Below are 24024 nucleotides of genomic sequence, written 5' to 3' on the forward strand. Positions count from 1 at the left end.
ATTGCACTCCCTCTATGGCAAATATATTTTTCCTTAGGTAAGGAGACCAAAACTGCACATAATACTCCAGGTGCAGTTTCACCAAGGCTCTACATAACTGCATGAAGACATCTGTACTCCTATACTCAAATCCTCTTTTAATAAAGGCCAACATACCATTTGCCTTCTTATTTGCTTGCTGTATCTGCATGTTAGCTTTCAGTAACTCATTAACAAGGACACCCAAGTCCCTTTGAAGTTCAACACTTCCCAATCTCTCACCATTTAAGAAATACTCCATATTTCTGTTTTTCCTACCAAAGTGGATAACCTCACATTTCTCCACATTGAATTTCATCTGCCAAATTTTTACCCACTCGCTTAACCTCTCCAAATCCCCCCTAAAGATGCCTCTTTGCATCCTCTTCACAACTCACACTTCCACCTAGTTTGTGTCATCTGCAAACTTGGAAATATTACATTTAATCCCCAATTCTAAATCATTGATATAGATTGTGAATAGCTGGGGCCCAAGCACTGATCCTTGGGGTACCCCACCAGTCACAGCCTGCCAACCTGAGAATGACCCATTTATTCCTATGCTCTGTTTTCTGTTAACCAGTTCGCAATCCATGCCAGTATCCCACCCCCAATCCCATGCACTCTAATTTTGTTTACTAACCTCTTGTGTGGGACCTTATCAAAAGCTTTCTGAAAATCTAAATATACTGCATCCACCGGTTCCCCCTTATCTATTCTGTTAGTTACATCCTCCAAAAACTCCAACAGATTTGTTAAACATGAGTTCCCTTTCATAAATCCATGTTGACTCTGCCCAATCCTACCATTATTTTCCAAGTGTCGGGCTATCACATCCTTTATTATAGATTCTAGCATTTTCCCTACAACTAACAGACTAACAGGTCTGTAGTTCCCCATTTTCTCTCTCCCTCCTTTCTTAAACAGTGGGGTTACAATTGCCACCTTCCAATCTGCAGGAACCATTCCAGAGTCCATAGAATTTTGAAAGATAACCACCAATGCAACTATCTCGACAGCCACCTCTTTTAACACTCTGGGATGTAGATCATTAGGTCCAGGGGATTTATCTACTTTAAGTCCCAAAAATTTCTCTAGTACTTTTTTTAAACTAATAATATCTTGCAGTTCCTCGTTTACTATAAGTCCTTTGATTCTCTATTATATCTGTGAGGTTTTTAGTATTTTCTTCTGTGAAGACAGACACAAAGTATTTGTCTAGTTTCTCTGCCATTTCCTTATTCCTAATTATAAAATCTCCTGACTCCGCTTGTAATGGACCTGTCTTTTATAAACTTTTCCTTTTTGCATACCTATGGAAGGTTTTACAGTCTGTTTCTTTGTTTCTCACTAGTTTACTATTTCTATTTTCCCTTTCTTATTTTAGTCTTCCTTTACAAAATTCTAAAATGCTTCCAATCCTCAGGCTTACCATTTTATTTGGCAACTTTATACGCCTCTTCCTTTGATCAAAGACAATCCTTGATTTCTTTCATTAGCCATGGTTGGAACACTTTCTTTGCTGGGTTTTTGTGCATTAAAGGGATGTATTTTTACTGTAAATTATGTATTAGTTCTTTAAAATGTTACCCATTGTCTGTCTACTGTCATACCTTTTAACGTAGTTTCCCGATCCACAATAGCCAATTTGCCCCTCATACCTACATAGTTTCCTTTGCTTAGATTTAAAACCCTAGTTTTAGATTGAACTACATCACTTTCAAACTTAATGTAAAATTCTATCATATTATGGTCACTCTTCCTGAAATTATTAATTAGCCTTTCTCATTGCATAATGTTAGACCTAAAATAGCCCATTCCCTAGTTGGTTCCTCAACATACTACTGTCGAAAATCATTTTGCATACATTCCAAGAATTCATCCTCCACATTAGTTCTAATTAGGTTTACCCAGTCTATATATAGATTGAAATCCACTATGATTATTGTATTACTCTTGTTACACGCACCTCTAATTTCCTGATTTATACTGTGATTGACATTACCACTGCTGTTTGGTGGCCTATAAAGAACTCCCATCAATGTTTTCTGTCCCTATTTCTTAGCTCCACCCAAACGAATTCTAAGTCTTGATCTTTAGAAATAAGGTCATTTCTCACAACAGTACTAAGGCCCTCTTTAATTAACAGCGCTACCCCACCATCTTTTCCCAGCTTCCTGTCCTTCCTGAACGTCATGTACCCTTGGATATTCAGGTCCCAGCTTCAGTTTCCTTGTAGCCACATCTCTGTAATAGCTATCAGCTATATGGCTTTGGATTTAAGCTGACAATTCATCTGTTTATTGCGAATGCTGCAGGCATTCAGATACAGAGACCTTAATTCCGTTTTTTTTAAAAACTGTTTTTGTAATCTCTGGCCTTATCTGCTGCACACTAAGTTTGCAATGACTGTCATTGCTACCTTGATCTATTGCCTTGTCATTTCCCTTTAATTTACTCAATCTTCCCCTGCATGATCCCTTTCCCCATCTATTTAGTTTAAAGCCCTCTCTACTTCTAGTTATACGACTTACTAGAACACAGGTCCCAGCACGGTTCAGGTGAAGTCCATCCCAACGCTACAGCCCCCACTTTCCCCAGTACTGGGGCCAGTGTCCCCCGAGCTGGAACCCACTTCTCCCACACCAGTCTTTGAGCCACACATTCATCTCTCTAATTTATTTGCCCTTTGCCAATTTGCACATGGCTCAGGTAATAATCCAACGAATATTACCTTTGAGCATCTGCTTTCTAATTTAGTGTCTAGCTCCTCATACTCCCTATGCAGAACCTCTTTCCTCATCCTATCTATGTCGTTGGTACCTACATGGACCATGACAACAGGATCCTCCCCCTTCCACTGTAAGTTCCTCTCCAGCCCTGAGCAGATGTCCCAAATCCTGGCTCCGGGCAGGCAACACAACCCACAGCCCTCTGGATTCTCGCTCTCGGCTGCAGAGAACAGTGTCTATTCCCCTGACTATGCTGTTCACTACTATCCTTTTAACTCCCCCCCATTTGAATGGCTTCCTGTACCACGGTGCCATGGTCAGTTTGCTCATCCACACTACAGCACTTGCACTTGCCCATACCAAGCTACAAGAACCTCAAACTTGTTGCTCTATTGCAAGGGCTGAGGCTTTTCCACTCCGACCTTCTCGAACTCATTAACTGCCTGACTCATAGTCACACCCTCCCATCTCTGACCAATCACTGAGGTGTGATTGCCTACGAGAACTTTCCCCCTCCCTGATGCATCGCAATGTCTGCAGCTTGGCCTCCATCTCTAACTCTGAACCGAAGCTCCTCAAACTACAGACAAGACAGATGTAGTTACCTTGGATTGCAGTGGCATTGAGGAGCTCCCACATGCTGCAACCGTGACATCACCTGTCCTGCCATCTTTATTGTGTTGAGGGAATTTATTTTTCTTAATTAATTGATAGTTCCCTTCTTTACTGAAATCCCTCACTCACCAAACTACGGGCTTCACACTGTGCACTCAAGCAGCACTCAATGCAGACAGGCAGCACTCAGGGACCCCTATATTTATACTCTCTGAAAAATAATGATGATCCAGCTCTGCTAGAGCTCAGAAACCAGTTTAAGCTAGCTATCTAATTAACTAGCTACAGCTGCTCTCAGAAAGCTTGTGTATCCCTGTTTAAGACTGGAAGAAACTTAACTTGCCTCTTAAACAGTAATTTTTAGTCAATTGCTAAATGTAAACAAAAGCTAGACTTTTGAGAGAGATTAACCCTTAAGATCCCCTCACTCACCAAACTCCCAGCTTTACACACTCTGCACTCAAGCAGCACTCAGTGCAGACTTCTTTTTCTTTTCTTTTTACGTCAAGGTCACAGTCTGAGTGCACTGCTATAAAGAGGAATGGAGTCAAAGGATAATGTGCAAAATTTACTGCAGGACAGAAGGGAATAGCTATGTTCTTAGCAATGAAGGAAATTCTTTCTCAACCAAGATTTTATGTTGGTTAAACAGATGGACAGCACAGCACTGATAGAGAAGTCAAGGATAGCAGCAGAGAAGCAGAGCTCGATGTCATCAGCATCCACGCCTTTGCATAAAGTCACTGAGAGGTAACAAAGAAAAAGGCCAACACATTTACTTTTGCACCACATCCAAGTGAAACATATGGGGACATGCCAAGTAGCCACTAATGGAGATACACAAGCTTTATTAGGATAGGATAGGGCAGGAAACAAGCTAGGGCAGTACCACAGAGGAGAGATGGCTAAAGACAGAGTATGCCAGAGAGCTCAAGAAGAACTGCAATGTCAGTGATACTGGTTCTTACCATCTTCCAAGGTAACCTTGGTGCTGTGTGCAGATGTAAACTGGAGATTGAAAGGATTTGAAGAGGGAGCAATGAAATAAGTGGCCGGCATGCTGGGCAGTGATAACCTGGTCAAGGATTCAAGAGGGGAAGTTGCAGATAGGATAGTGGTTGGAGGAAATGGAGGAATACATTTTTTTGAGGGGGTGATGATTGCAGTCTTGTGGATTACAACAATATTCAACTTTTGTCGAACTTTGCTCAAGCCTTTTGACTTTGAAGCAGCCATTCTTCCTTCATCTTCTCATGTTGTTGGTGTTGTTTTGTGGATTAGGGCAGAGTCTGAAGAAACACGGCCAATGATGATGTCAGCAAGCATTGGGCTGAGAAAGGGTGGCTGTGTGATGAGGAATTGGATTGGGAGAAGGGGCGACAGCATGTAAGGTGGGAAGAAGCAATTGAGAATTTACACACCTCCAAATAGCGGAACCATAGTTCAATGAGATGTAGTGTGCGTCCAAGCTATGGTCAAGAGGATGACGACAAGTAATTAACATTTTGTCAAGTCATGTTGCTTACAATGCCACTTGAGGAATTCTCGGTACCTGTTTTTTGACATGTATTTTCTAATCAAGGCTTTCGCACATCTCAGTGTAACTGCATATGCTACTTTTTGATCAATCCAAAAGTGAGGATTGTAGAGGTCATACCTTCTGTGACTATTGGTCATTTGTAGCAGATCGAAGGGGACTTTTGTAGAACTTTGTTAATGCTCAAGTCTTTTGACTTCCTTCATCTTCTCATGGCAAGATGGTAAAATGATAATTTATAAAGGGAAGTAATGAACCCTTTTACTACCAGGAAGTAGGTATAGTTTATGTCCTAATTCTGCCTCTCAGTAATGTGTTGAATATCTGATTTTATTAATGTAATTATTTGCCATCAATGCCAGCTTTGTTGTAACTTGTTTCTTCAGTAATCTTAGGTCTTATGAAGCGAAAGAATATTTTATGTATTATTCACCTGCTTGTTGTAATATGCTTCTTTATGCACATTATAGACAGTATTTCTTTCTTGTATAGTGCTAATAACAATTTCTGATAATCTCCCTCTGCTGTAACTGAACCTTGGGAGTCAAAGGCCGATGTCCTTGGATCATCATCTTCTCAGCATTCCAAAACAACATGAAGATGAAACCAAGTTGGAAGTAGGGTCATCTTCTGGAACAATGGGCTATGCATGTTAGTACAATATGAGCCAGTTTTGTCATTTTACCAAAAGAAATATCAATGTAATATATTCGCAAACACACAAAAAAATTGCCATAAAATTTCTTTTGTTGTAAAAATGAGGACAGTACTGCCTGCTTTCATACGATTTAGTTTTTCTTAAAGCTACTCATTAGAAAGGTTATCAAATACAAATTGTTTTAATTTCAATATAGAAATGCACTGGTGTGGGTTCCTGTTTGTCCCTTTAGATGATACTAACTAAGGGTGCCTAGCTCATGAGCTCATACAGAAAAAAAACAACTTGCTAACTTCTCTTCAAAATGGTTTTATCCTTAATTGTGCTTCCATATAAAGCAGACATTTTGATATACAGGATGTAATTCTTTAGTCTATCCACATAGTTCACCGTAGCTATACCTAATTTCCATCCCCACCAAAAATAACAAATAGAAACAACAGCACTGTGGACTCTGCAGTCTTGACAAGTTTTGCCAGTGTTAACAATTGCAGGTACAAAAGAATTGCTGGTATCTCACTACCTAGCAGATTGAGGTAATGGTTGCAAGAAATCTTTCCTCAGTTTTAACACTTCAAGATGTTCTGGATGTTAGCAGTTGTTGCGAAGGATAAAATCCCTGCTCTTATAATACATCTCAAAATACCAACATCATTGTACGGTATCAGATCTCCATTTGTCTCACAGTATCCTATTTGCCTGAAATTCTGGGGCACTGATTAATACGTGGTGCCAGAAGATCTGATGACCATATTTTCACTGACCATTAGGGAGGATCAGCACTGGTTTCAAGGAAGGCATGGCAAAAAACAGAGAAACATTCCTGACCCAAAGACATAAATCTGCAGTGAAATTTTGCAAGATCTTTCTAGAACAGTTACAACCAAGACACTTTGGGCAATTTGACTAGATGTATCTGAATACTTCAGGTGAAGGTTGAGTCTAGCTTTTCCTGGAATGATGGCTGAGAAATGCTCAATTAAGAAATCCTTCAGGAAATCCAAGAACGAGGGTCCTTCTGTAGCATCTTAGTGTCAAGCTATATTGGAATAACTCTTGATCCGCGATTTGGAGGATACTAAATCTGGTACTCATGGAGGCAGTAAAACCCCTTGCGAGCAATTCTTGGAGAACATTTGGACCCCATTTGATCTTGATGCCTTCCCCCCAAAAATGCAATGTTTCTGGGAGGTTTCCAGCTTACTATTTATTTGAGCTGAAACTCAAGATTACTTCCAGGTTGAACCTTGAGGTTTCTCTAGATTTGGAGGAATGAAACATAGGGTGTCTTGGAAGAAAGTGATAAACATCAAGCAAAAGAGCTTTACATTTTTGAAAGTATTATGCATACTGGTCACTGGGAAAGATCGATGGCAATTGATGCTGATTTTGAAACAAGGACGTATAATGAACTAAATGAAGGGCAAAAAATGGAGTCAACAGGGATTAAAGCTACTGAGGCAGGCTTCAACAGATCAATACAAAGCAGCAGCAAGTACTGCATCAGCCAGAAAAAAAATGACATTGATGACCAAGCAGATTGTGACCAGCAGTGACAAGAGATTTCAAGTAGTTAGACTACTTACTCCTAGAATGTAGGCAATAAAACTGCACAGACAAAACCAATAATAAACAAAAACTTTTTCTAGTTTGGATAGACAAGTTAAGTCTGCAGCTGCCAAAAAAGGAACCAAGGGTACCACTGCTGAAAGAAAAGTCTTGTATATAACACAGCAAGGGAAGATCACTTGGCCTAGATAGTTATACAATGTTTTTATTTAAATTATTTAGATGATCGTTTCCCTTCCTTTTGAGATGATGGCAATTCCTATTTGTATAGGGCAGCTGAATATATGAGGAACAATGCCCACTTTACAAACAGATTTCCACATGTTGAAGAGTTATATTCTCCGCCATTCCCTCTCATAGCCCTTCCTTTTTCCCTTCATTAGGTACCCCTGCACTTCCATCCTTCTCTGACAGATGGGACAGCCGAGTGGCCTCTGCCCTTTATACTGATATTCCTCATATTAAGTGCATACATTTCAGAATAACATTAATTTCTAAATTGATGTAATATTTGTACCTGATGGTGATTTCTACATCTTCCCACTGTAGTCTTGCAGAGGTGCCTCCTTCTTTCGTAACTCCTAAAAGGGTTGCTTTGCGACCTGTAGGCCTATGTACACAATGACCGCCAACTCGAAGCCCACAGTCAATTCCACCAACAACTGCCAAAACAGGCCATACTTCTCTACATAACATTCTTAGCTGTAGTTCTGCCAAGTCTGTGATGCCTTGAGCCTTATCTTCACCCTTTAATAACTTTTCCTCTTGTCCTCTCATTTCTTTTTCCTCAAAGGTGTTTTTCTTTGCAGAACATTTATTGCGGGTTTTATTCAGCTTCAAAATGTTCGCCTCTTTCATTATCGAACCAATCAGCTCAAGCCTACAAAGCATGTGGTGGTTAATTGCAGACATCCAGTTGTCATAACTATGGAGTTTTCTGATCAACTGTACAGTAGCTTCTGCCAGTACTGTCATAAGAGGACTACAAAATGGTTCACCAGGCAGGAGGTCTCGAGAAATTCCACGGATCTGCATGTCACAAAGAGCCACCTAAAATAGATGCCAAATTTTGAGACTTTCCATGGAAAATATATGACATTGGCTTCACATGTGTAAATATTCACTTATGCCTGTAGGCAAATCACAGGCATATTGATGATTTCATCAGTCTAGGTTTACCGGTCATAAATCCTGGATAAAAATATGACTTTTACATCCAATGGAATTTACAATGCACATTTTTTAAAATGCAGTTTAGCTCCTAAATCTGGTGTGTATAACTAGGAATTACCCTCTCTGCATCTGATAACTAAACTAAAATGTGCATAGCAGAAAGGTGATAACTAGATGAGACTTTTTGCAGATCACGGAATAGTCTTTTTACAGTAGATTTAATATTTGACAATAATGATAATTCAACTTAATAAATGATTAGAATCAACATATACATGCATTTATAAGAGTCAAAATTTATAGTAGCCCACAGCTCCAAGAATAAGCAGATTTGAGTATTGCTGAAAAGGGAGACATTTTGTTGAGGCTTTTTGTCTTGCATGCATCAGTACAATTCACAAGAATACCAATGCAAGGGAAAGGAACAAATTTATACTGTATGAGAAGAGAGTGCTGATTGGTTGGCAAGTGGACTCTGATTGGTAGAGGCAATGCCATGGAGAATGCACTAGTTTATGGTGACTTAAGACAGTTAACTGCCAAGCTTTGTTGAAATTTAAACCAGGCAGCTTGACTCTGATTTGTCAAGGAATTGCCCTGAGGAATGAACCAGCAAATGGCTGTCGAGTTATTTTGTTCAGCTCAAACAGGCACAATGTGTGTACGTTCTTTCTTTCTGTCTGCAAAGAATAGAGCCCTGTGTATTAATATATGTAGCTTCCAGTATGCGCAAATGCGTCACACTGCGAGGCCGACTGACAATCTTAAATTGGTTGTCAGTGTAATTCTTAGCACACTGAGGATTATTTAGCAAATGTTGTCCAATCGCAGAATCACATCTAATGTTTCTCAAAAATTTGAGCAACAGGTGGGGCTAGCTGTTTCACGCTGCTACTATGCAGTAGCAATACGTCTGGTGTGCGCCACGAACAAGACGCTGCCGTCAAGCCGAAAAGACGTTCTGCCTATCACACAAATGAGTAATGTGATTTATGAATTTCAATGCCAGCGTGATGCTAGATATACAGGCCGTACGTCCCAAAGACTGGCAGATCGTATCAAACAACATGCCCCTTCTGCTGTTCGCAATGGGCAAGGTACAGGCCGTACCCAACCAGTCCGTGCTTGCAAAGCTCAAAACGCAGCGCCCAACATTAGATGTGATTCTGCGATTGGACATTTGCTAAATAATCCTTAGTGTGCTAAGAATTATGCTGACAACCAATTTAAGATTGTCAGTCTGGCTCGCAGTGTGGTGCGTTTGCGCTTACTGGAGAGCTACATATATTAGTACACAGGGCCCTGTTCTTTGCAGACAGAAAGAACATGTACACACATTGCGCCTGTTTCAGCTAAACAAAATAAGTGACAGCCATTCGCTGGTTCATTCCTCGAGGCAATGCCTTGACCAGAGTCAAGCTGCCTGGTTTAAATTTCAACAAAGCTTGGCAGTTATAACGGTCAGTCACCATAAACCAATGCAATCTCCATGGCAATGCCTCTACCAATCAGAGTCCACTTGCCAACCAATCACACTTTTCTCATACAGTATAAATTTGTTGCTTTCCCTTACGTTGGTATTCTTACGATTTGTCCTTATGTGCAAGATAAAAAGCTTCATCAAAATGTCTCTATTTTCAGCAATAATGAAGCTCTGCACTACTAAGTGACTATTAATAGGCAGACTACTAAATTACACATACTGGTTGCCCAGAAAGCATCACAAGAGCACACATTTGCTTTACTCTTGACATCTCAAAAAGATGCTGAAATATACCATATTGTGGAATGTTGAATTACTCACCCAAGAAATGGGAAGCTATTTTATTGTCCTTTGTCACTTTTTAAAAAAAAAAAATTTCAGCACTGAAACAGGCCCTTCGGCCCACCAAGTCTGCGCCGACCAACAACCACTCATCTATACTAACCCCACAGTAATCCCATATGCCCTACCACCTACCTACACTAGGGGCAATTTATAACAGCCAATTTACCTATCACCTGCAAGTCTTTGGCGGTGGGAGGAAACCGGAGCACCCGGAGGAAACCCATGCAGACACAGGGAGAACTTGCAAACTCCACACACAGTACCCAGAATTGAACCCGGGTCCCTAGAGCTGTGAGGCTGCGCCGCTAACCACTGCGCCACTGTGCCGCCCACTTTGCAAAAGGTATGATCTTTATTTTGACTCTGTCCTAGCAGACAACCTACCGTCCCATCTCCAACCTCTCTTTCCTCTCCGAAGTCATTGAATGTATTGTGGCTTCCCAAATGTGTGCCCAAGTTTGCCACAACTCCTCGTTTGAACCCCACCAATCTGGTTTCCGCCTTGCCACAGTACCGAAATGGCCCTCGTCAAAGTCACAAATGACATTCTATATATGACTGTGACCTATCCTATCCTTCTTCATTCCTCTCAACCTGTCTGCAGCCTTTGAAATGGTTGACCACATCATCCTCCTCCTCTTCCAACACTTCTCATCTGTTGTTCAGCTGGGTGGGACTGCCCTCACCTAGTTCTATTTTTACCTAACTAATTACAACCAGAGAAATCACTTGCAACAGCTTCTCTTCCCGCTCTATCATTAACTCTGGAGTCCTCCTAAGGATTTATCTGTGGCCCCATTCTATTTCACATCTACATGCTGGCCCTCAGTATCATCTGAAAACATATCGGGTTCCACATACATGCTGACTGTACCCTCACCCCTCCACTGTCTCTGATTTGTCATGCTGCTGTCTGACATCCAGTCCTTGATGAGAAGAAATTTCCTACAACTAAATATGGGAAGACCAAAACCATTTTTTTCAGTCCTTCCCCACAAACATGTTCCCTAGCCACTAACACCATTCCTCTTCCTGGTCACTGTCTGAGGATGAACTAGACTATTCACAACCTTGGCATCCTATCTGACTGAGATGAGCTTCAACCACATATCCACTCTATCACCAAGACTGCCTACTTCCACCTCCATAACAGCGCCCAACTCCGCTCCTGCCTCAGTGCATCTGCTGCTGAAAACCTTACGCATATATGTGGTATCTCTAGGCTTGAACATTCCAATGCTCCTCTGGTCAACCTCCCATCTTCAACCCTCCATAAATTTGAATTAATTTAAAAATCTGCTGCCTATATCCTAACCAGCATGAAGTCCTGTTTAACCCATTACTCCTCTGCTCACAGACCTAAGTTGATTCCCAGTCTGGCAACACCTCAATTTTAAAATTCTCATCCTTGTTTTCAAATTTCTCCATGGCCTCATCCTTCCCGATCTCTGTAACCTCCTCCAGCCCGACAAAGCTCTGGGATCTCTGCGTTCCGCCAATTCTGGACTCTTGTGCATCCCCGATTTTAATCTCCACTATTAGCAGCTGTGCCTTTAGCAGAGTCCTAAGCTCTGGAATTCCCTCTCTAAGCTTCTCCACCTCTCTCTCCTTCTCTAAGATGCTCCTTAAAACCTACACCTTTGATCAAGTTTTTGGCCTTAAAATTCAAAGCTTCTACGAAGTTGCTTGAATCTGTGAAAATAGATAATTCAGTTACCTTTTCTCCAGGATTACTGCTGTAAAACATCACACAAGGATACAGCTCAGTTGCATCAACATCTTCAAAGGCTAATTTTGGCTCCTAAGGTAAATAAGAAAAATCACCATCGCTATTAATGGCCAGTGTTCCTTAAAAAAGGCACCATGGCCCAGAGAGAACTAGTTTCCCACCCCATTGATCCAACATTTGATTCCAAGTTTAAGGGACAATTCTTCTTCTTTGGCCTCCTTGTCTTGAGAGACAATGGGTAAGCACCTGCAGGTGGTCAGTGGTTTGTGAAGCAGCACCTGGAGTGGCTATAAAGGCCAATTCTAGAGTGACAGACTCTTCCACAGGTGCTACAGATAAAATTGGTTGTCGGGGCTGTTACACAGTTGGCTCTCCCCTTGCGCTTCTGTCTTTTTTCCTGCTAAGTCTCTTCGACTCGCCACACTTTCGCCCCGCCTTTATGGCTGCCCGCCAGCTCTGGCGATCACTGGCAACTGACTCCCACAATTATGTTCTTACTAATAGAAGGATTAGCAATAGAAAGCTGATCTATCTCCTGAATGTGTGGAAGGTTATGAGAAGCAGGCATAACTCATTCAAGTGCAACCCCTACTGACCAATCAGACAAGAACATTACAGGTTATGATTAAGTCTATGGTTCTGACTGACTGATTGATTGATTCTCTCAGCCAACAGAGAAACTGGTAACAAGAAGTAGCAATGAGTGGGATTAGGAAAAAGAATTAGAAATAAATTGAAGGAAGTGTACACCATATCCAGGTTAGTACAATGGCTAACCTCCTTAAATCCACTTCTCCATGGCTACCCGAAACACAAATTCAACTGTTTTTCATACAAGAAACTTTGCCATTTCTTGGCTGCCTTTGGCATCCCAGAAGTAGGGCATCTGACCTTGAGAAAAGAAAACCTTCCACTTTTGACTTTGGCCATTAGCAAAGCCAAGTTCTATATAATTAACACTAAGCAGAAGTGTCATTCACAAGTGTCACTGAAAAAGTAAAGGATGGGCTAGAAGGAAAGGATATTTCAACAAATTTATAAAATATGTTTTTTTTTTTAAAAATAGGCCAATCTTAAAACATTTCAGTAGAAGTTCATTTGTGACCTGAAAGTGGAATTCAGCTCTTGTGAACAATTAGAAGGGAACGATGAATTTTAAAGTCTAAATAATTGGCATTTATAAAAATAAAAGTTTAAACTAATTCACAACAGACACACTGGGCCGGATTTTGTGGCAGAAATAATGGTGAGGCTAAGAGCTTCATTAAAGCTTAAATTGTCAGCAATTTCTGGTGACTGCATATGCGCAGTCAAATGCAGGATTCCAAAAGTTGCTGTCCGTGTTGCCCTGTTGCTCTAGAAGCAGCACCGTAACAGGTATCCTGACAACAGACTCAAGCATTGAAAACCATAGAATGCTGTGAAGTTGCTGTACTTAATGTGATATATATCCACTAAACACATTAGAGAAAGTTAGGAAGTGTCTAATCTAATGAAAGTACTCTTTTAACGGGGTGCTAAGTTTCAATTGATGTCAAACAACTTATATGGCACTGACAATTAACTTCAACAAGTGTGGAGTCCCATTCCTGCCGATTTTAATTATTAGTGACTTCAAAAAATTAATTTACTTTTTCTTTGTCTCTTTTATCCCTCTTTCATAATCGAATCAATCTTTCCCTTTGTTTTCCTTTCTGTACCTAATTTGACATTGAATTCGCTATTCTGATGCTTTCTTATTCAGAAGCAAAATACTCCAGATGCTGGAAATTTGAAATAAAAACAGATGCTGGAAATACTCAGCAGGTCAAGACAGCACATGCGGAGAATGAGACAGAGTTAACATTTCAGGTCGACGACCTATCAAAACTGGTAAAGGCCATCAACCAATATCCACCTTAAGTCCACCGACTTCGACAAATATCTTGACTACATGTCCTCCCACCCTGCTTCCTCCAAGGACTCTATTCCATTCTTCCAGTTTCTCTGTTCTGACGATGCCACCGTCCAGTGCTTCAAATAGGTCTTCCTTTTTCCTCAACCAAGGATTCTATGCCCCGCCTCCATTGTGGTTGACAGGGCCCTAGATTGTGTCTGTCCCATTTCCCACACTTCTACTCTCACCCATTCCCCTCCCTCCTAGAACCACAAAAAGATTTCCGTTGTCCTCACCTTCCACCCCACTAGCTTTTGTAATCAATGGATCATCCTCCTCTAATTCCTCCACCACCAGCATGGCGCCTCCACAAAACACATCTTCCCATCCCCCCGCCTCTCAGCATACTGAAGTGACCGTTCCCCCAGTGAGACCAGGGTTCACTCCTAAAATCACCTCCAACACTCCCTTCCCATGGCACCATTCCATGCAACGCAGGAGATACAACACCTACCCTGTTAACTCCTCCCTTCCAACCATCCAAGGCCCCAAACACTGCTTCTGTGAAAGACACCAATTTACTTTTACTTCTTTCAATTTAGTATACTGTATTTACTGCTCACAATGTGGTCTCCTCTACATTGGGGAAACCAAACACAGACTAGGTGACTGCCTTGTGGAACACCTCTGTTCAGTCCGCAAGCATGACCCAGGGCTTCCAGTGGCCAATCATTTTAATTATCCACCCCATTCCCACTTCGACCTCGCTTTCCCCGCTTCCTACACTGTTCCAATGAAGTTTAATGTAAGCTCAAGGAACAGCATCTCATATTCCGATTAAGCACTTTACAGTCTTCTCAATTCAATACCAAATTCAACAATTTCAGATCATAAGCTTTACCCCCAATTTTTGGAATGGCAGCTGTTGCTAATAATTCTGCTTTACCCACTTGCACCTCCACTAGATCCATCTTTTGTTTCTTAAAGTCTCAATACCAACTCCTTTTGCTTTGCATCATCATCTCTTTTGTCATTTGATCACTCCTGCATTCCACACTTCCTTTTCGGTCTTTCCCTTCTCCTGCTGCCTCTGCATATGCTTAAAACTGTTACATTTCTAACTTTTTCCAGTTTGGTGAAAGGTCACTGACCTGAAACTTTGTTTTTCTCTCTCCATAGTTGCTGCCTGAGTATTTTCAGTGTTTTTAACTTCCTGGCTCAGTGTCTGCACTGCCTATAGCCAATCAAACTGAAATACTGTTAAAACAGATACACAGTTACGTTCTCTGTTCAAACAGGTCCCAGGGGCTTCTTGAATGGTTGGTTGAGAGGATCTTCAAGTGTAAAACTCCATGGAAAGTCTACTGCCAAGTGCAAGTGTAATAAACAGTAGCTGCTGACCTCAAAATCCAGACCAATAACCTGATGATGAATCTAACATCTTCACTAAATAAGGGATAGTAAAACTAACGTAGTCTGAATTTTTCAGTAAATTAAAATAGAAGGATTTTTTAGATAATAGTTTAAGTAAAAAATATTTTAGTTAACCTCCTGATGTTGGTGAGTCTTGTTTTTAAGTAGAAAGTTTAATAGTCGAATAAATAGAGGCATGGCAGGGCAGCTCAGACCGATGGAATGCGTATCCTGCTCCACATGGGAATTCCAGAATGCTTCTCGTGTCCTGGACGACCACATGTGCAGGAACTGTCGTCAGATGCAGCAGCTTGAGCTCCAGAATTCTGAGCTTGAGCAGCAACAGGCGTCACTGTTGTGCATTGCAAGGCTTAGAGTTTTGTGGATAGCACGTTTATAGATATGGTCACCCCTCAGCTTAAGGGTATACAGGCAAAGAGGGAATGGGTGACCGCCAGGCAGTCAAAGAGGACCGATGTAGGTAGTGCAGGAGTACTAAGAGTGCATCTCACTCGCCAACCAGTATTCTGTTCTGAATACTGGTGAGAGTGATGGTTCCACTGGGGTGTGCAGCCAGAACCTAGTCCATGGCATCAGACTGACTCAGTTGTACAGGGTGGGGGGGGGAGAACGCAGGAAAATGATTGGAAAAGCAATAGTGATATGGGGTTCTATAGCTAGGGAAACAGACAGGCATTTCTACAGCTGTAGATGTGAATCCAGGATGTTATGTTGAGGGGGGAGAGTGAGTGGCCAGCGATCATGGTTCACATTGGTATCAACAGCATAGAGAGGGGGATGAGTCCTGCAGGCAGAGTTAAGGGATCTAGGAAGGAAACCAGCAAGTAGGACCTCACAGGTAGCAGTAATCTCCGGATTACTCCCAGTACCACACGCAAATGAGTACAGAAATAGGAGGACAGAGCAAATGCAGGCGTAGCTGGAGAGATGGTGCAGGAGGGAGGGCTTCAGATTCCTGGGGCACTGGAATCTATCTGGGGGAGATGGGACCTTTACAAGCCAGATCATTAGCACCTGAACAGAGCTGGGACCAAGGCCCTTGCGGGGTGATTTGCTGGTGCTATTGGGGAAGATTTAAACTGACTTGGCAGGGGTGTAGGAACCAGGAGGTCATATTAAAGAGGAAAATCAAGGTGCACAGAGAATGGGGAGAGATAGCTAGCCCACAAGTAGAAAATAGTAAGGCATTCAGTGAGGTCAGTGCAAGAGGGAATGTAATTAGGTCTAAAATAGAAGCAAAATACTGCAGATGCTGGAAATCTGAAATAAAAACAAGAAATGCTGGAAATACTCAGCAGGTCTGGCAGCATCTGTAGAGAGAGAAGCAGACTACCTATTACATTTCTAACCTTTGCAGTTCTGATGAAAGGTCACTGTCCTGAAATGTTAACTCTGCTTTTCTCGCCACAGATGCTGCCAGACCTGCTGAGTATTTCCAGCATTTCTTGCAATTAGGTCTAAATTGGTTCTACTGTGCATGTATATGAATGCACAGAGTGTGGTAAATAAGATTGGTGAGCTGCAGGCACAGACAGCCATGTAGAAATATCATGTGGCGATAACGGAGACCTGGCTCAAAAAGAGCAGGACCAGATATTAAATATTCCTTGATTGGTGTTCAGGAAAGATAGAGAAGGAAGGAAAGGAGGAAGAGTAACTGTATTGATTAAAGAGAACATTACAGTGCTGGAGAGAGGGGATGTCCTAGAGGGGTCAAAGACACAATCTATTTGGTTAGAGCTAAGAAACAATAGAGGTACCATTACACTACTGGGGATATTCTATAGGCCACCAACTAGAGGGAAGAATGTAGAGGAACAAATTTGCAAGGCAATTAGAGGTGGAAGAACTATAGTTGGTTGGTTGGCATCCTTCCATCTACGAAAGATGATAGATACCCAGCAAACAATCCATTTCGGTGGGGTGTCTTCTCTAGGTGCACCTTTGTTGATGGCTGTGAAGGTCAATCTTTCAGAGGCAGGTTCTGCCACAAGTGTTGTACGTGAAGCTTACAAGTGATGCTGTGAGTTGTTGTTGTTGTTTTTGATGTTGGCGCCTGTTGCCAAGCTGCTGCAGCAACTGGTCATCGTGGTAGTGCACACCAGTCTATAGGATGTGTCGCCATTTCCTTCTTTCGCCAGCTAGTGACTCCCAAGTGCGATAGTTGACATTTATGGCCTTCATGTCATGCTTGCATTCATCCTTGAAGCGGAGCTTTGGGCGCCCCGCTGGTTGTCTGGCTCTGACTACCTCACCATACAGAAGGTCCTTGGATATGCGACTGTCTTCCATCCAGCGGATATGTCTGATCCACCAAAACCGCCTCTGTTTGATTAGTATCAACACACTTGGGATCTTTGCCTTTGAGAGGACTGCCACATTTGTGATTTTGTCCTGCCAGATATACCCATAATGTGCCGCAGACAGCAAAGGTGGAAATTATTGGAATATCAAACTGACCCTTAGGACCAAGCTGATGGTTAAAAAGGCCTGTGTTCTCAGCACCTTGTTGTACGGCTATGAAACGGCGACTTACAGTTAACCAGGAAAAGAAGCTCAATAATTTCCATCTTCACAAGAACTATAGAGTAGTTATAATGGGGAACTTTAATTATCCTAATATAGATTGGGATAGTAATAGCGTGAAGGGCAGAGATGGGAAAGAGTTTCTGAAGTGTGTTCAGGAGATTTTTTTACATCAGTATGTTTCCAGTTCAATGATGGAGGCATTGCTGGATCTGGTACTGGGGAATGAGGTGGATCAAATGAATCAAGTGATAGTAGGAGAACATTTAGGGGACAGCGACCATAGCAACATAAAGTTTAGGTTAGCTATGGAAAAGGACAAACAGCAATCCAGAGTAAAGATAATTAACTGGAGGAGGGCCGAATTCATTGGATTGAGAACGGATCTAGCCCAAGTAAATTGGAATCAAAGATGGGAAGGCAAAACTGTAACTGAACAGTAGGCTACCTTTAAAGAGGAGATTGTGCGGGTAGTCAAGGTGCATTCCCATGAGGGGGAAAAGGTAGGGAAAACAGATCCAGATGGACGACGAAAGAAATAGAAAGTAAGATGAAGCAGAAAAAGGGTGGTTATGACAAATGTCAGGTGGATAATACAAATACGAACCAGGCTGAATATAGTAGGTTCAGAGGGGAAGTGAAAAAACAAATAAGCGAAGCAAACAGAGACTATGAGAAGAGACTCCCAGCTAACATGAAAGGGAATCTAAAAGTCTTCTATAGGCATACAAATAGTACAAGGGTGTAAAAGGAGGAGTGCAGCCAATTAGGGACCAAAAAGGGGATTTACGCATGGAGGCAGTGGGTATGGCTGAGGTATTAAATAAGTACTTTGCATCTGTCTTCACCAAGGAAGAAGATGCTGCCCAAGTCATGGTGAAAGAGTAGGTAGTTGAGACCCTGGATGGGCTAAGAATTGATAAAGAGGCAGTATTAAATAGGCTGGCTGTACATAAAGTCAACAAGACCAGATGAGATGCATCCAATGATACTTAGGGACGTAAGGGTGGAAATTGTGGAGATACTCGCTATAGTCTTCCAATCCTCCTTAGATACAAGTATCGTGCCAGAGATTTGCAAATGTTACAGTACTGTTCAAAAAATGGTGCAAGGACAAGCCCAGCAACTACAGGCCAGTCAGTTTAACCTTGGTGGTGGGAAAACTTTTAGGAAGGATAATTTGGGACAAAATTAATAGTCACTTGGACAAATGAGGATTAGTTAAGGAAAGCCAGCATGGATTTGTTAAGGGTAAATTCTGTTTAACTAACTTGATGGAGTTTTTTGATGAGATAACAGAGAGGGCTGATGAGGGTAATGCGGTTGATGTGGTGCACAAAAAACATTTGACAAAATGCCACTTAATAGGCTTGTCAGCAACAGCAAAGTTAGAGCCCATGGAATAAAAGGGACATTAGCGGCATAGATACAAAATTGGTTGAATAGCAAGAAACAGAGAGTAGTTGTGAACAGCTGCTTGTCAGACTGAAGGAAGGTATATAGTGTGGTTCCCAGGGATCGGTGTTAGAACCCCTGCTTTTCTTTATATGTATTAACGACCTAGACTTGGGTTTACAGGGCACAATTTCAAAAATTGCGAATCACACCAAACTTGCAGCTATCGTGAACGATGAAGAGGATGGGATGGTGGAATGGACGGAGAAGTGGCAGATCAAATTTAATGCAGAAAAGCATGAAGTGATTCATTTTGGTCGGAAGAACAAGGAGAGGCAATATAAATTAAAGGGTACAATTCTAAAGGGGGTGCAGGATCAGAGGGAACTGGGGGTATATGTGCACAAATCATTGAAGGTTGCAGGGCAGGTTGAGAAAGCAGTTAACAAAGCATACGGGATCCTGGGCTTTATAAATAGGGGCATAGAGTACAAAAACAAGGAAGTTATGATAAACGTGTAGAAAACACTTTCTGAATACCAAATCACTGGCATATTTTCTTACCTCACCATTCTTTCCAAATGAGATTGTTCTTGCTTCCACATCCAAGACACACGTTATACAATCTCCCTGCGTATAGCTGGGTAGTATACAGCCTTGCTCCCCACTATGGTAGAGATTCCCGCTGTAAGCTCTGTAAAGCCACATGTCTGATGTTGTACGATGGTTGAAATCTCTGATGGGCCACCGTGACACCCCAACACATGTACCCTCATTACCTTTATTCTCCTTGGTTATGTAAAACTGTGCACAAATTAATGAGAAAAAAAGATGGATTTATCAATGCATCTGAAGCAAAAAGACTAATGCCCTGCTGTAAATCAAAAAATGTTAAAACAAAATTAGGTTTTACTTTTAAAAATGTTTACCTGAATGATTAGATAATATACTGCTACTGACCATTGCTACACCTCTTCCTTAAATCAGGAAGGTGGAACAGTCAGTCTGATCAGAATACTCAAACTTGCACTGCCATTGGCTGGCTATGCTTAGGGTAGATAAGTCACCTGGTCCAGATGGCTTGCATCCCAGGTTGCTAAAGGAAATGGGGGTGGAGATAGCAGAAGGGCTTGTCATAATCTTCCAATCTTCCTTGGATATGGAGGGGGTGCCAGGGATTGGAGAGTGGCAAACATGATACCCTTATTCAAGAAAGGGTGTAAGGACAGTCCTAGCAACTACAGGCCAGTTAGTTTAACATCAGTGGTAGGTAAGATTTTGAAACAATAATCAGGAAAAATATCAGTGCACCCTTAGAGATGTTCAAGTTAATTAAGGATAGCCAGCATGGATTTGTAAAAGGCACATCATGGTTGACTAATCTGAGTTTTTTTGATGAAGTAATGGAGAAGGTTGATGAAGGGAATGCAGTGGATGTTGTTCATATGGATTTTAAGAAAGTATTTGATAAGGTACCACATAAAAGGCTGATTAATAAAATTGAGGCTCATGGTATAGGAGGGTCAATGTCCAATTGGATAAAAAAATTGGCTTAAAGACAGAAAACAGCGAGATATGGTAAATGGCTATTTTTCAGACTGAAGGATGGTAGACAATGGTGTTCCCCAAGGGTCAGTGCTGGGACCACTGCTTTTTTTGATATATATATATATATATATATATATAAAGCACCTGGATCTTGCAATACAGAGTAGAATCTCAAAATTTGCAGATGACACCAAACTTGGATCTGCAGCAAACAGTGAGGATGATATGAACGTCCTGCAACAGGACATAAATAGGTTAGCTGAGTGGGCAGATAGATGGCAGCTGGAATGTAATGCTGACAAGTGTGAGGTAATGCATTTTGGCACAGTTCTAAAGAGTGTGCACGAACAAAGGGACCCGGGGGTGCATGTACATAGATCTTTGAAGATGGCAGAACTATTGAGAGTGGTTAGTAAAGCATATGGGATCTTGGGCTTCATAAATAGAGGCATTGAGTACTAAAGCAGGGAAGTTACACTGAACCTTTATAAAGCTTTGGTTAGGCCCCAACTGAAGTACTGCGTCCCGTTCTGGTCACCACACTTCAGGAAGGATGTCAGGATCTTTGAGAGGGTGCAGAGGAGATTTATTAGAATGGTTCCAGCGATGGAGGATTTTAGTTACAAGGTTAAGCTGGAACAGCTGGGGTTGTTCTCCTTAGAACAAGGGAGACTTAATAAAAGTGTAAAAGATATGGCAGGCTTAAATAAGCTAGTCAAAAGAAAACAGCTCCCATTAACAAATGGTACAAAAACTCGGGGACACAGATTGAACGTTTTGGGGAAAAGATGCGGGGGAATATGAGGCAGCACTTATTTTTTACGCAGTGGGTGGCAATAGCCTAGAACTCGCTGTCCACAAGGGTGGAGGAAGTGGAGACAATTAATGACTTCAAGAGGAAGTTGGATGGCCACTTGCGAGAAAGACTTACAGGGTGATCGAACGGGGGAGTGGACTGACAGGCTAGCTCCGTGGAGAGCAGGCATGGACCAGATGGGCTGATGGCCCTTATGGCCTTCTGTGCCATAAATGACTCTACCTCAACTTGGACGGCAAGACGTATGTTCCTTTTAGTTGTAGTCCTCTTGCACCTCATATTGGCTGCTAAGTTTCATACATAGAGAGATACAGCACCGAAACAGGCTCTTTGGCCCAACGGGTCTGCGCTGACCATCAACCACCCATTTATACCAATCCTACATTAATCCCACTTTTTCCCTCTCACATCCCCACCTTCCCTCAATTCTCCTACCACCTACCTACACTAGGGGCAATTTTTACAATGTCCAATTTACCTATCAACCCGCAAGTCTTTGGCATGTGGGAGGAAACCCACACGGTCACAGGGAGAACTTGCAAACTCCGCACAAGCAGCACCCAGAACCGAACCCGGGGTCACTGGAGCTGTGAGGATGCAGTGCTAGCAACTGTTTCCTAACAATTGGACTAAAAAGTGACTACACTCCAAAAGTACGTCATTGACTGTAAAGCACTTTGGGTCATCTTGAGGTCATGATAAGACCTATGTAAATGCAGGTCTTTCTTTCATATTTGAAATTTCAACCTGCAAAGTGTTTAGCAGGCCAGAGCCAACAGCTCAATGGAGCATGGGGAGGCACATGCTCTGTCAACTTTATTGGCCACTCCAGCATGCTGAGCTCCTAGCTTCTGGACTCAGGGCATAGCAGAGTGCTGCCGTGGAGCAAGAGCAGGAATTTTAAGCAGGTTTTCAGCATCACTCAGCACAAGACTGGTATAACAGCTGATTTCCTGGACCCTCTACACTCTTGAAATTAAAGCAGGATCAGGACTTGCAAAATCAACTGATGTATTCAAAATGAGAATGTATGCCTGCTTAAAATTTCACAGGAACTAAAAGGACATGAAATCAAGCTACCAACATTTCGAATGTCATTTGTTCTTTATCTTGCAGAAATAAAGTACAAAATCTTTTATCTATCTCTCAGTCAGGGAAAGTAGTTTTAATCACTATAATTGTGGTGGACTAACTTGACATCCGATCTTTGCTAGTAGTCTGAAGAGACCATGTCTGCTGACGAGGTCAAAGGCTTTGGTGAGATCAATGAAAGCAACGTAGAGGGGCATCTGTTGTTCACGGCATTTCTCCTGTAGCTGGCGAAGGGAGAACAGCATGTCAATGATGGATCTCTCTGCTCGAAAGCCACACTGTGCCTCAGGGCAGACACGCTCAGCCAGCTTCTGGAGCCTGTTTAAAGCGACTTGAGCGAAGACTTTCCCCACTATGCTGAGCAGGGAGATTCCACGGTAGTTGTTGCAGTCATCGCGGTCACCCTTGTTCTTATTCTTTTGGGCCTCCTTATCTCGAGAGACAATGGATACGCGCCTGGAGGTGGTCAGTGGTTTGTGAAGCAGCGCCTGGAGTGGCTATAAAGGCCAATTCTGGAGTGACAGGCTCTTCCACAGGTGCTGCAGAGAAATTTGTTTGTTGGGGCTGTTGCACAGTTGGCTCTCCCCTTGCGCCTCTGTCTTTTTTCCTGCCAACTACTAAGTCTCTTCGACTCGCCACAATTTAGCCCTGTCTTTATGGCTGCCCGCCAGCTCTGGCGAATGCTGGCAACTGACTCCCACGACTTGTGATCAATGTCACACGATTTCATGTCGCGTTTGCAGACGTCTTTATAACGGAGACATGGACGGCCGGTGGGTCTGATACCAGTGGCGAGCTCGCTGTACAATGTGTCTTTGGGGATCCTGCCATCTTCCATGCGGCTCACATGGCCAAGCCATCTCAAGCGCCGCTGACTCAGCAGTGTGTATAAGCTGGGGGTGTTGGCCGCTTCAAGGACTTCTGTGTTGGAGATATAGTCCTGCCACCTGATGCCAAGTATTCTCCGAAGGCAGCGAAGATGGAATGAATTGAGACGTCGCTCTTGGCTGGCATACGTTGTCCAGGCCTCGCTGCCGTAGAGCAAGGTACTGAGGACACAGGCCTGATACACTCGGACTTTTGTGTTCCGTGTCAGTGCGCCATTTTCCCACACTCTCTTGGCCAGTCTGGACATAGCAGTGGAAGCCTTACCCATGCGCTTGTTGATTTCTGCATCTAGAGACAGGTTACTGGTGATAGTTGAGCCTAGGTAGGTGAACTCTTGAACCACTTCCAGAGCGTGGTCGCCAATATTGATGGATGGAGCATTTCTGACATCCTGCCCGATGATGTTCGTTTTCTTGAGGCTGATGGTTAGGCCAAATTCATTGCAGGCAGACGCAAACCTGTCGATGAGACTCTGCAGGCACTCTTCAGTGTGAGATGTTAAAGCAGCATCGTCAGCAAAGAGGAGTTCTCTGATGAGGACTTTCCGTACTTTGGACTTCGCTCTTAGACGGGCAAGGTTGAACAACCT

The 24024-nt window shown here is 42.4% G+C and overlaps 1 protein-coding gene across 7 annotated transcripts in view; it reads right to left on the reverse strand.

The window, feature by feature from the left end:
• The window catches only part of LOC137370144 (probable E3 ubiquitin-protein ligase HERC1), a 480710-nt gene that overhangs the window by 248197 nt on the left and 208489 nt on the right, over positions 1–24024 (reverse strand). For all 7 annotated transcript variants that reach the window (XM_068032400.1, XM_068032409.1, XM_068032373.1 and 4 more), the window contains 3 exons: positions 19655–19894; positions 11848–11931; positions 7647–8179 (listed from right to left, as the gene is read on the reverse strand). In XM_068032400.1, coding sequence (XP_067888501.1) covers positions 7647–8179; positions 11848–11931; positions 19655–19894 — 857 coding nt within the window. The remainder of the gene's footprint in view (positions 1–7646; positions 8180–11847; positions 11932–19654; positions 19895–24024) is intronic.

This window comes from Heterodontus francisci, chromosome 1 (genome assembly GCF_036365525.1).
Source record: "Heterodontus francisci isolate sHetFra1 chromosome 1, sHetFra1.hap1, whole genome shotgun sequence".
Lineage (NCBI taxonomy): Eukaryota > Metazoa > Chordata > Chondrichthyes > Heterodontiformes > Heterodontidae > Heterodontus > Heterodontus francisci.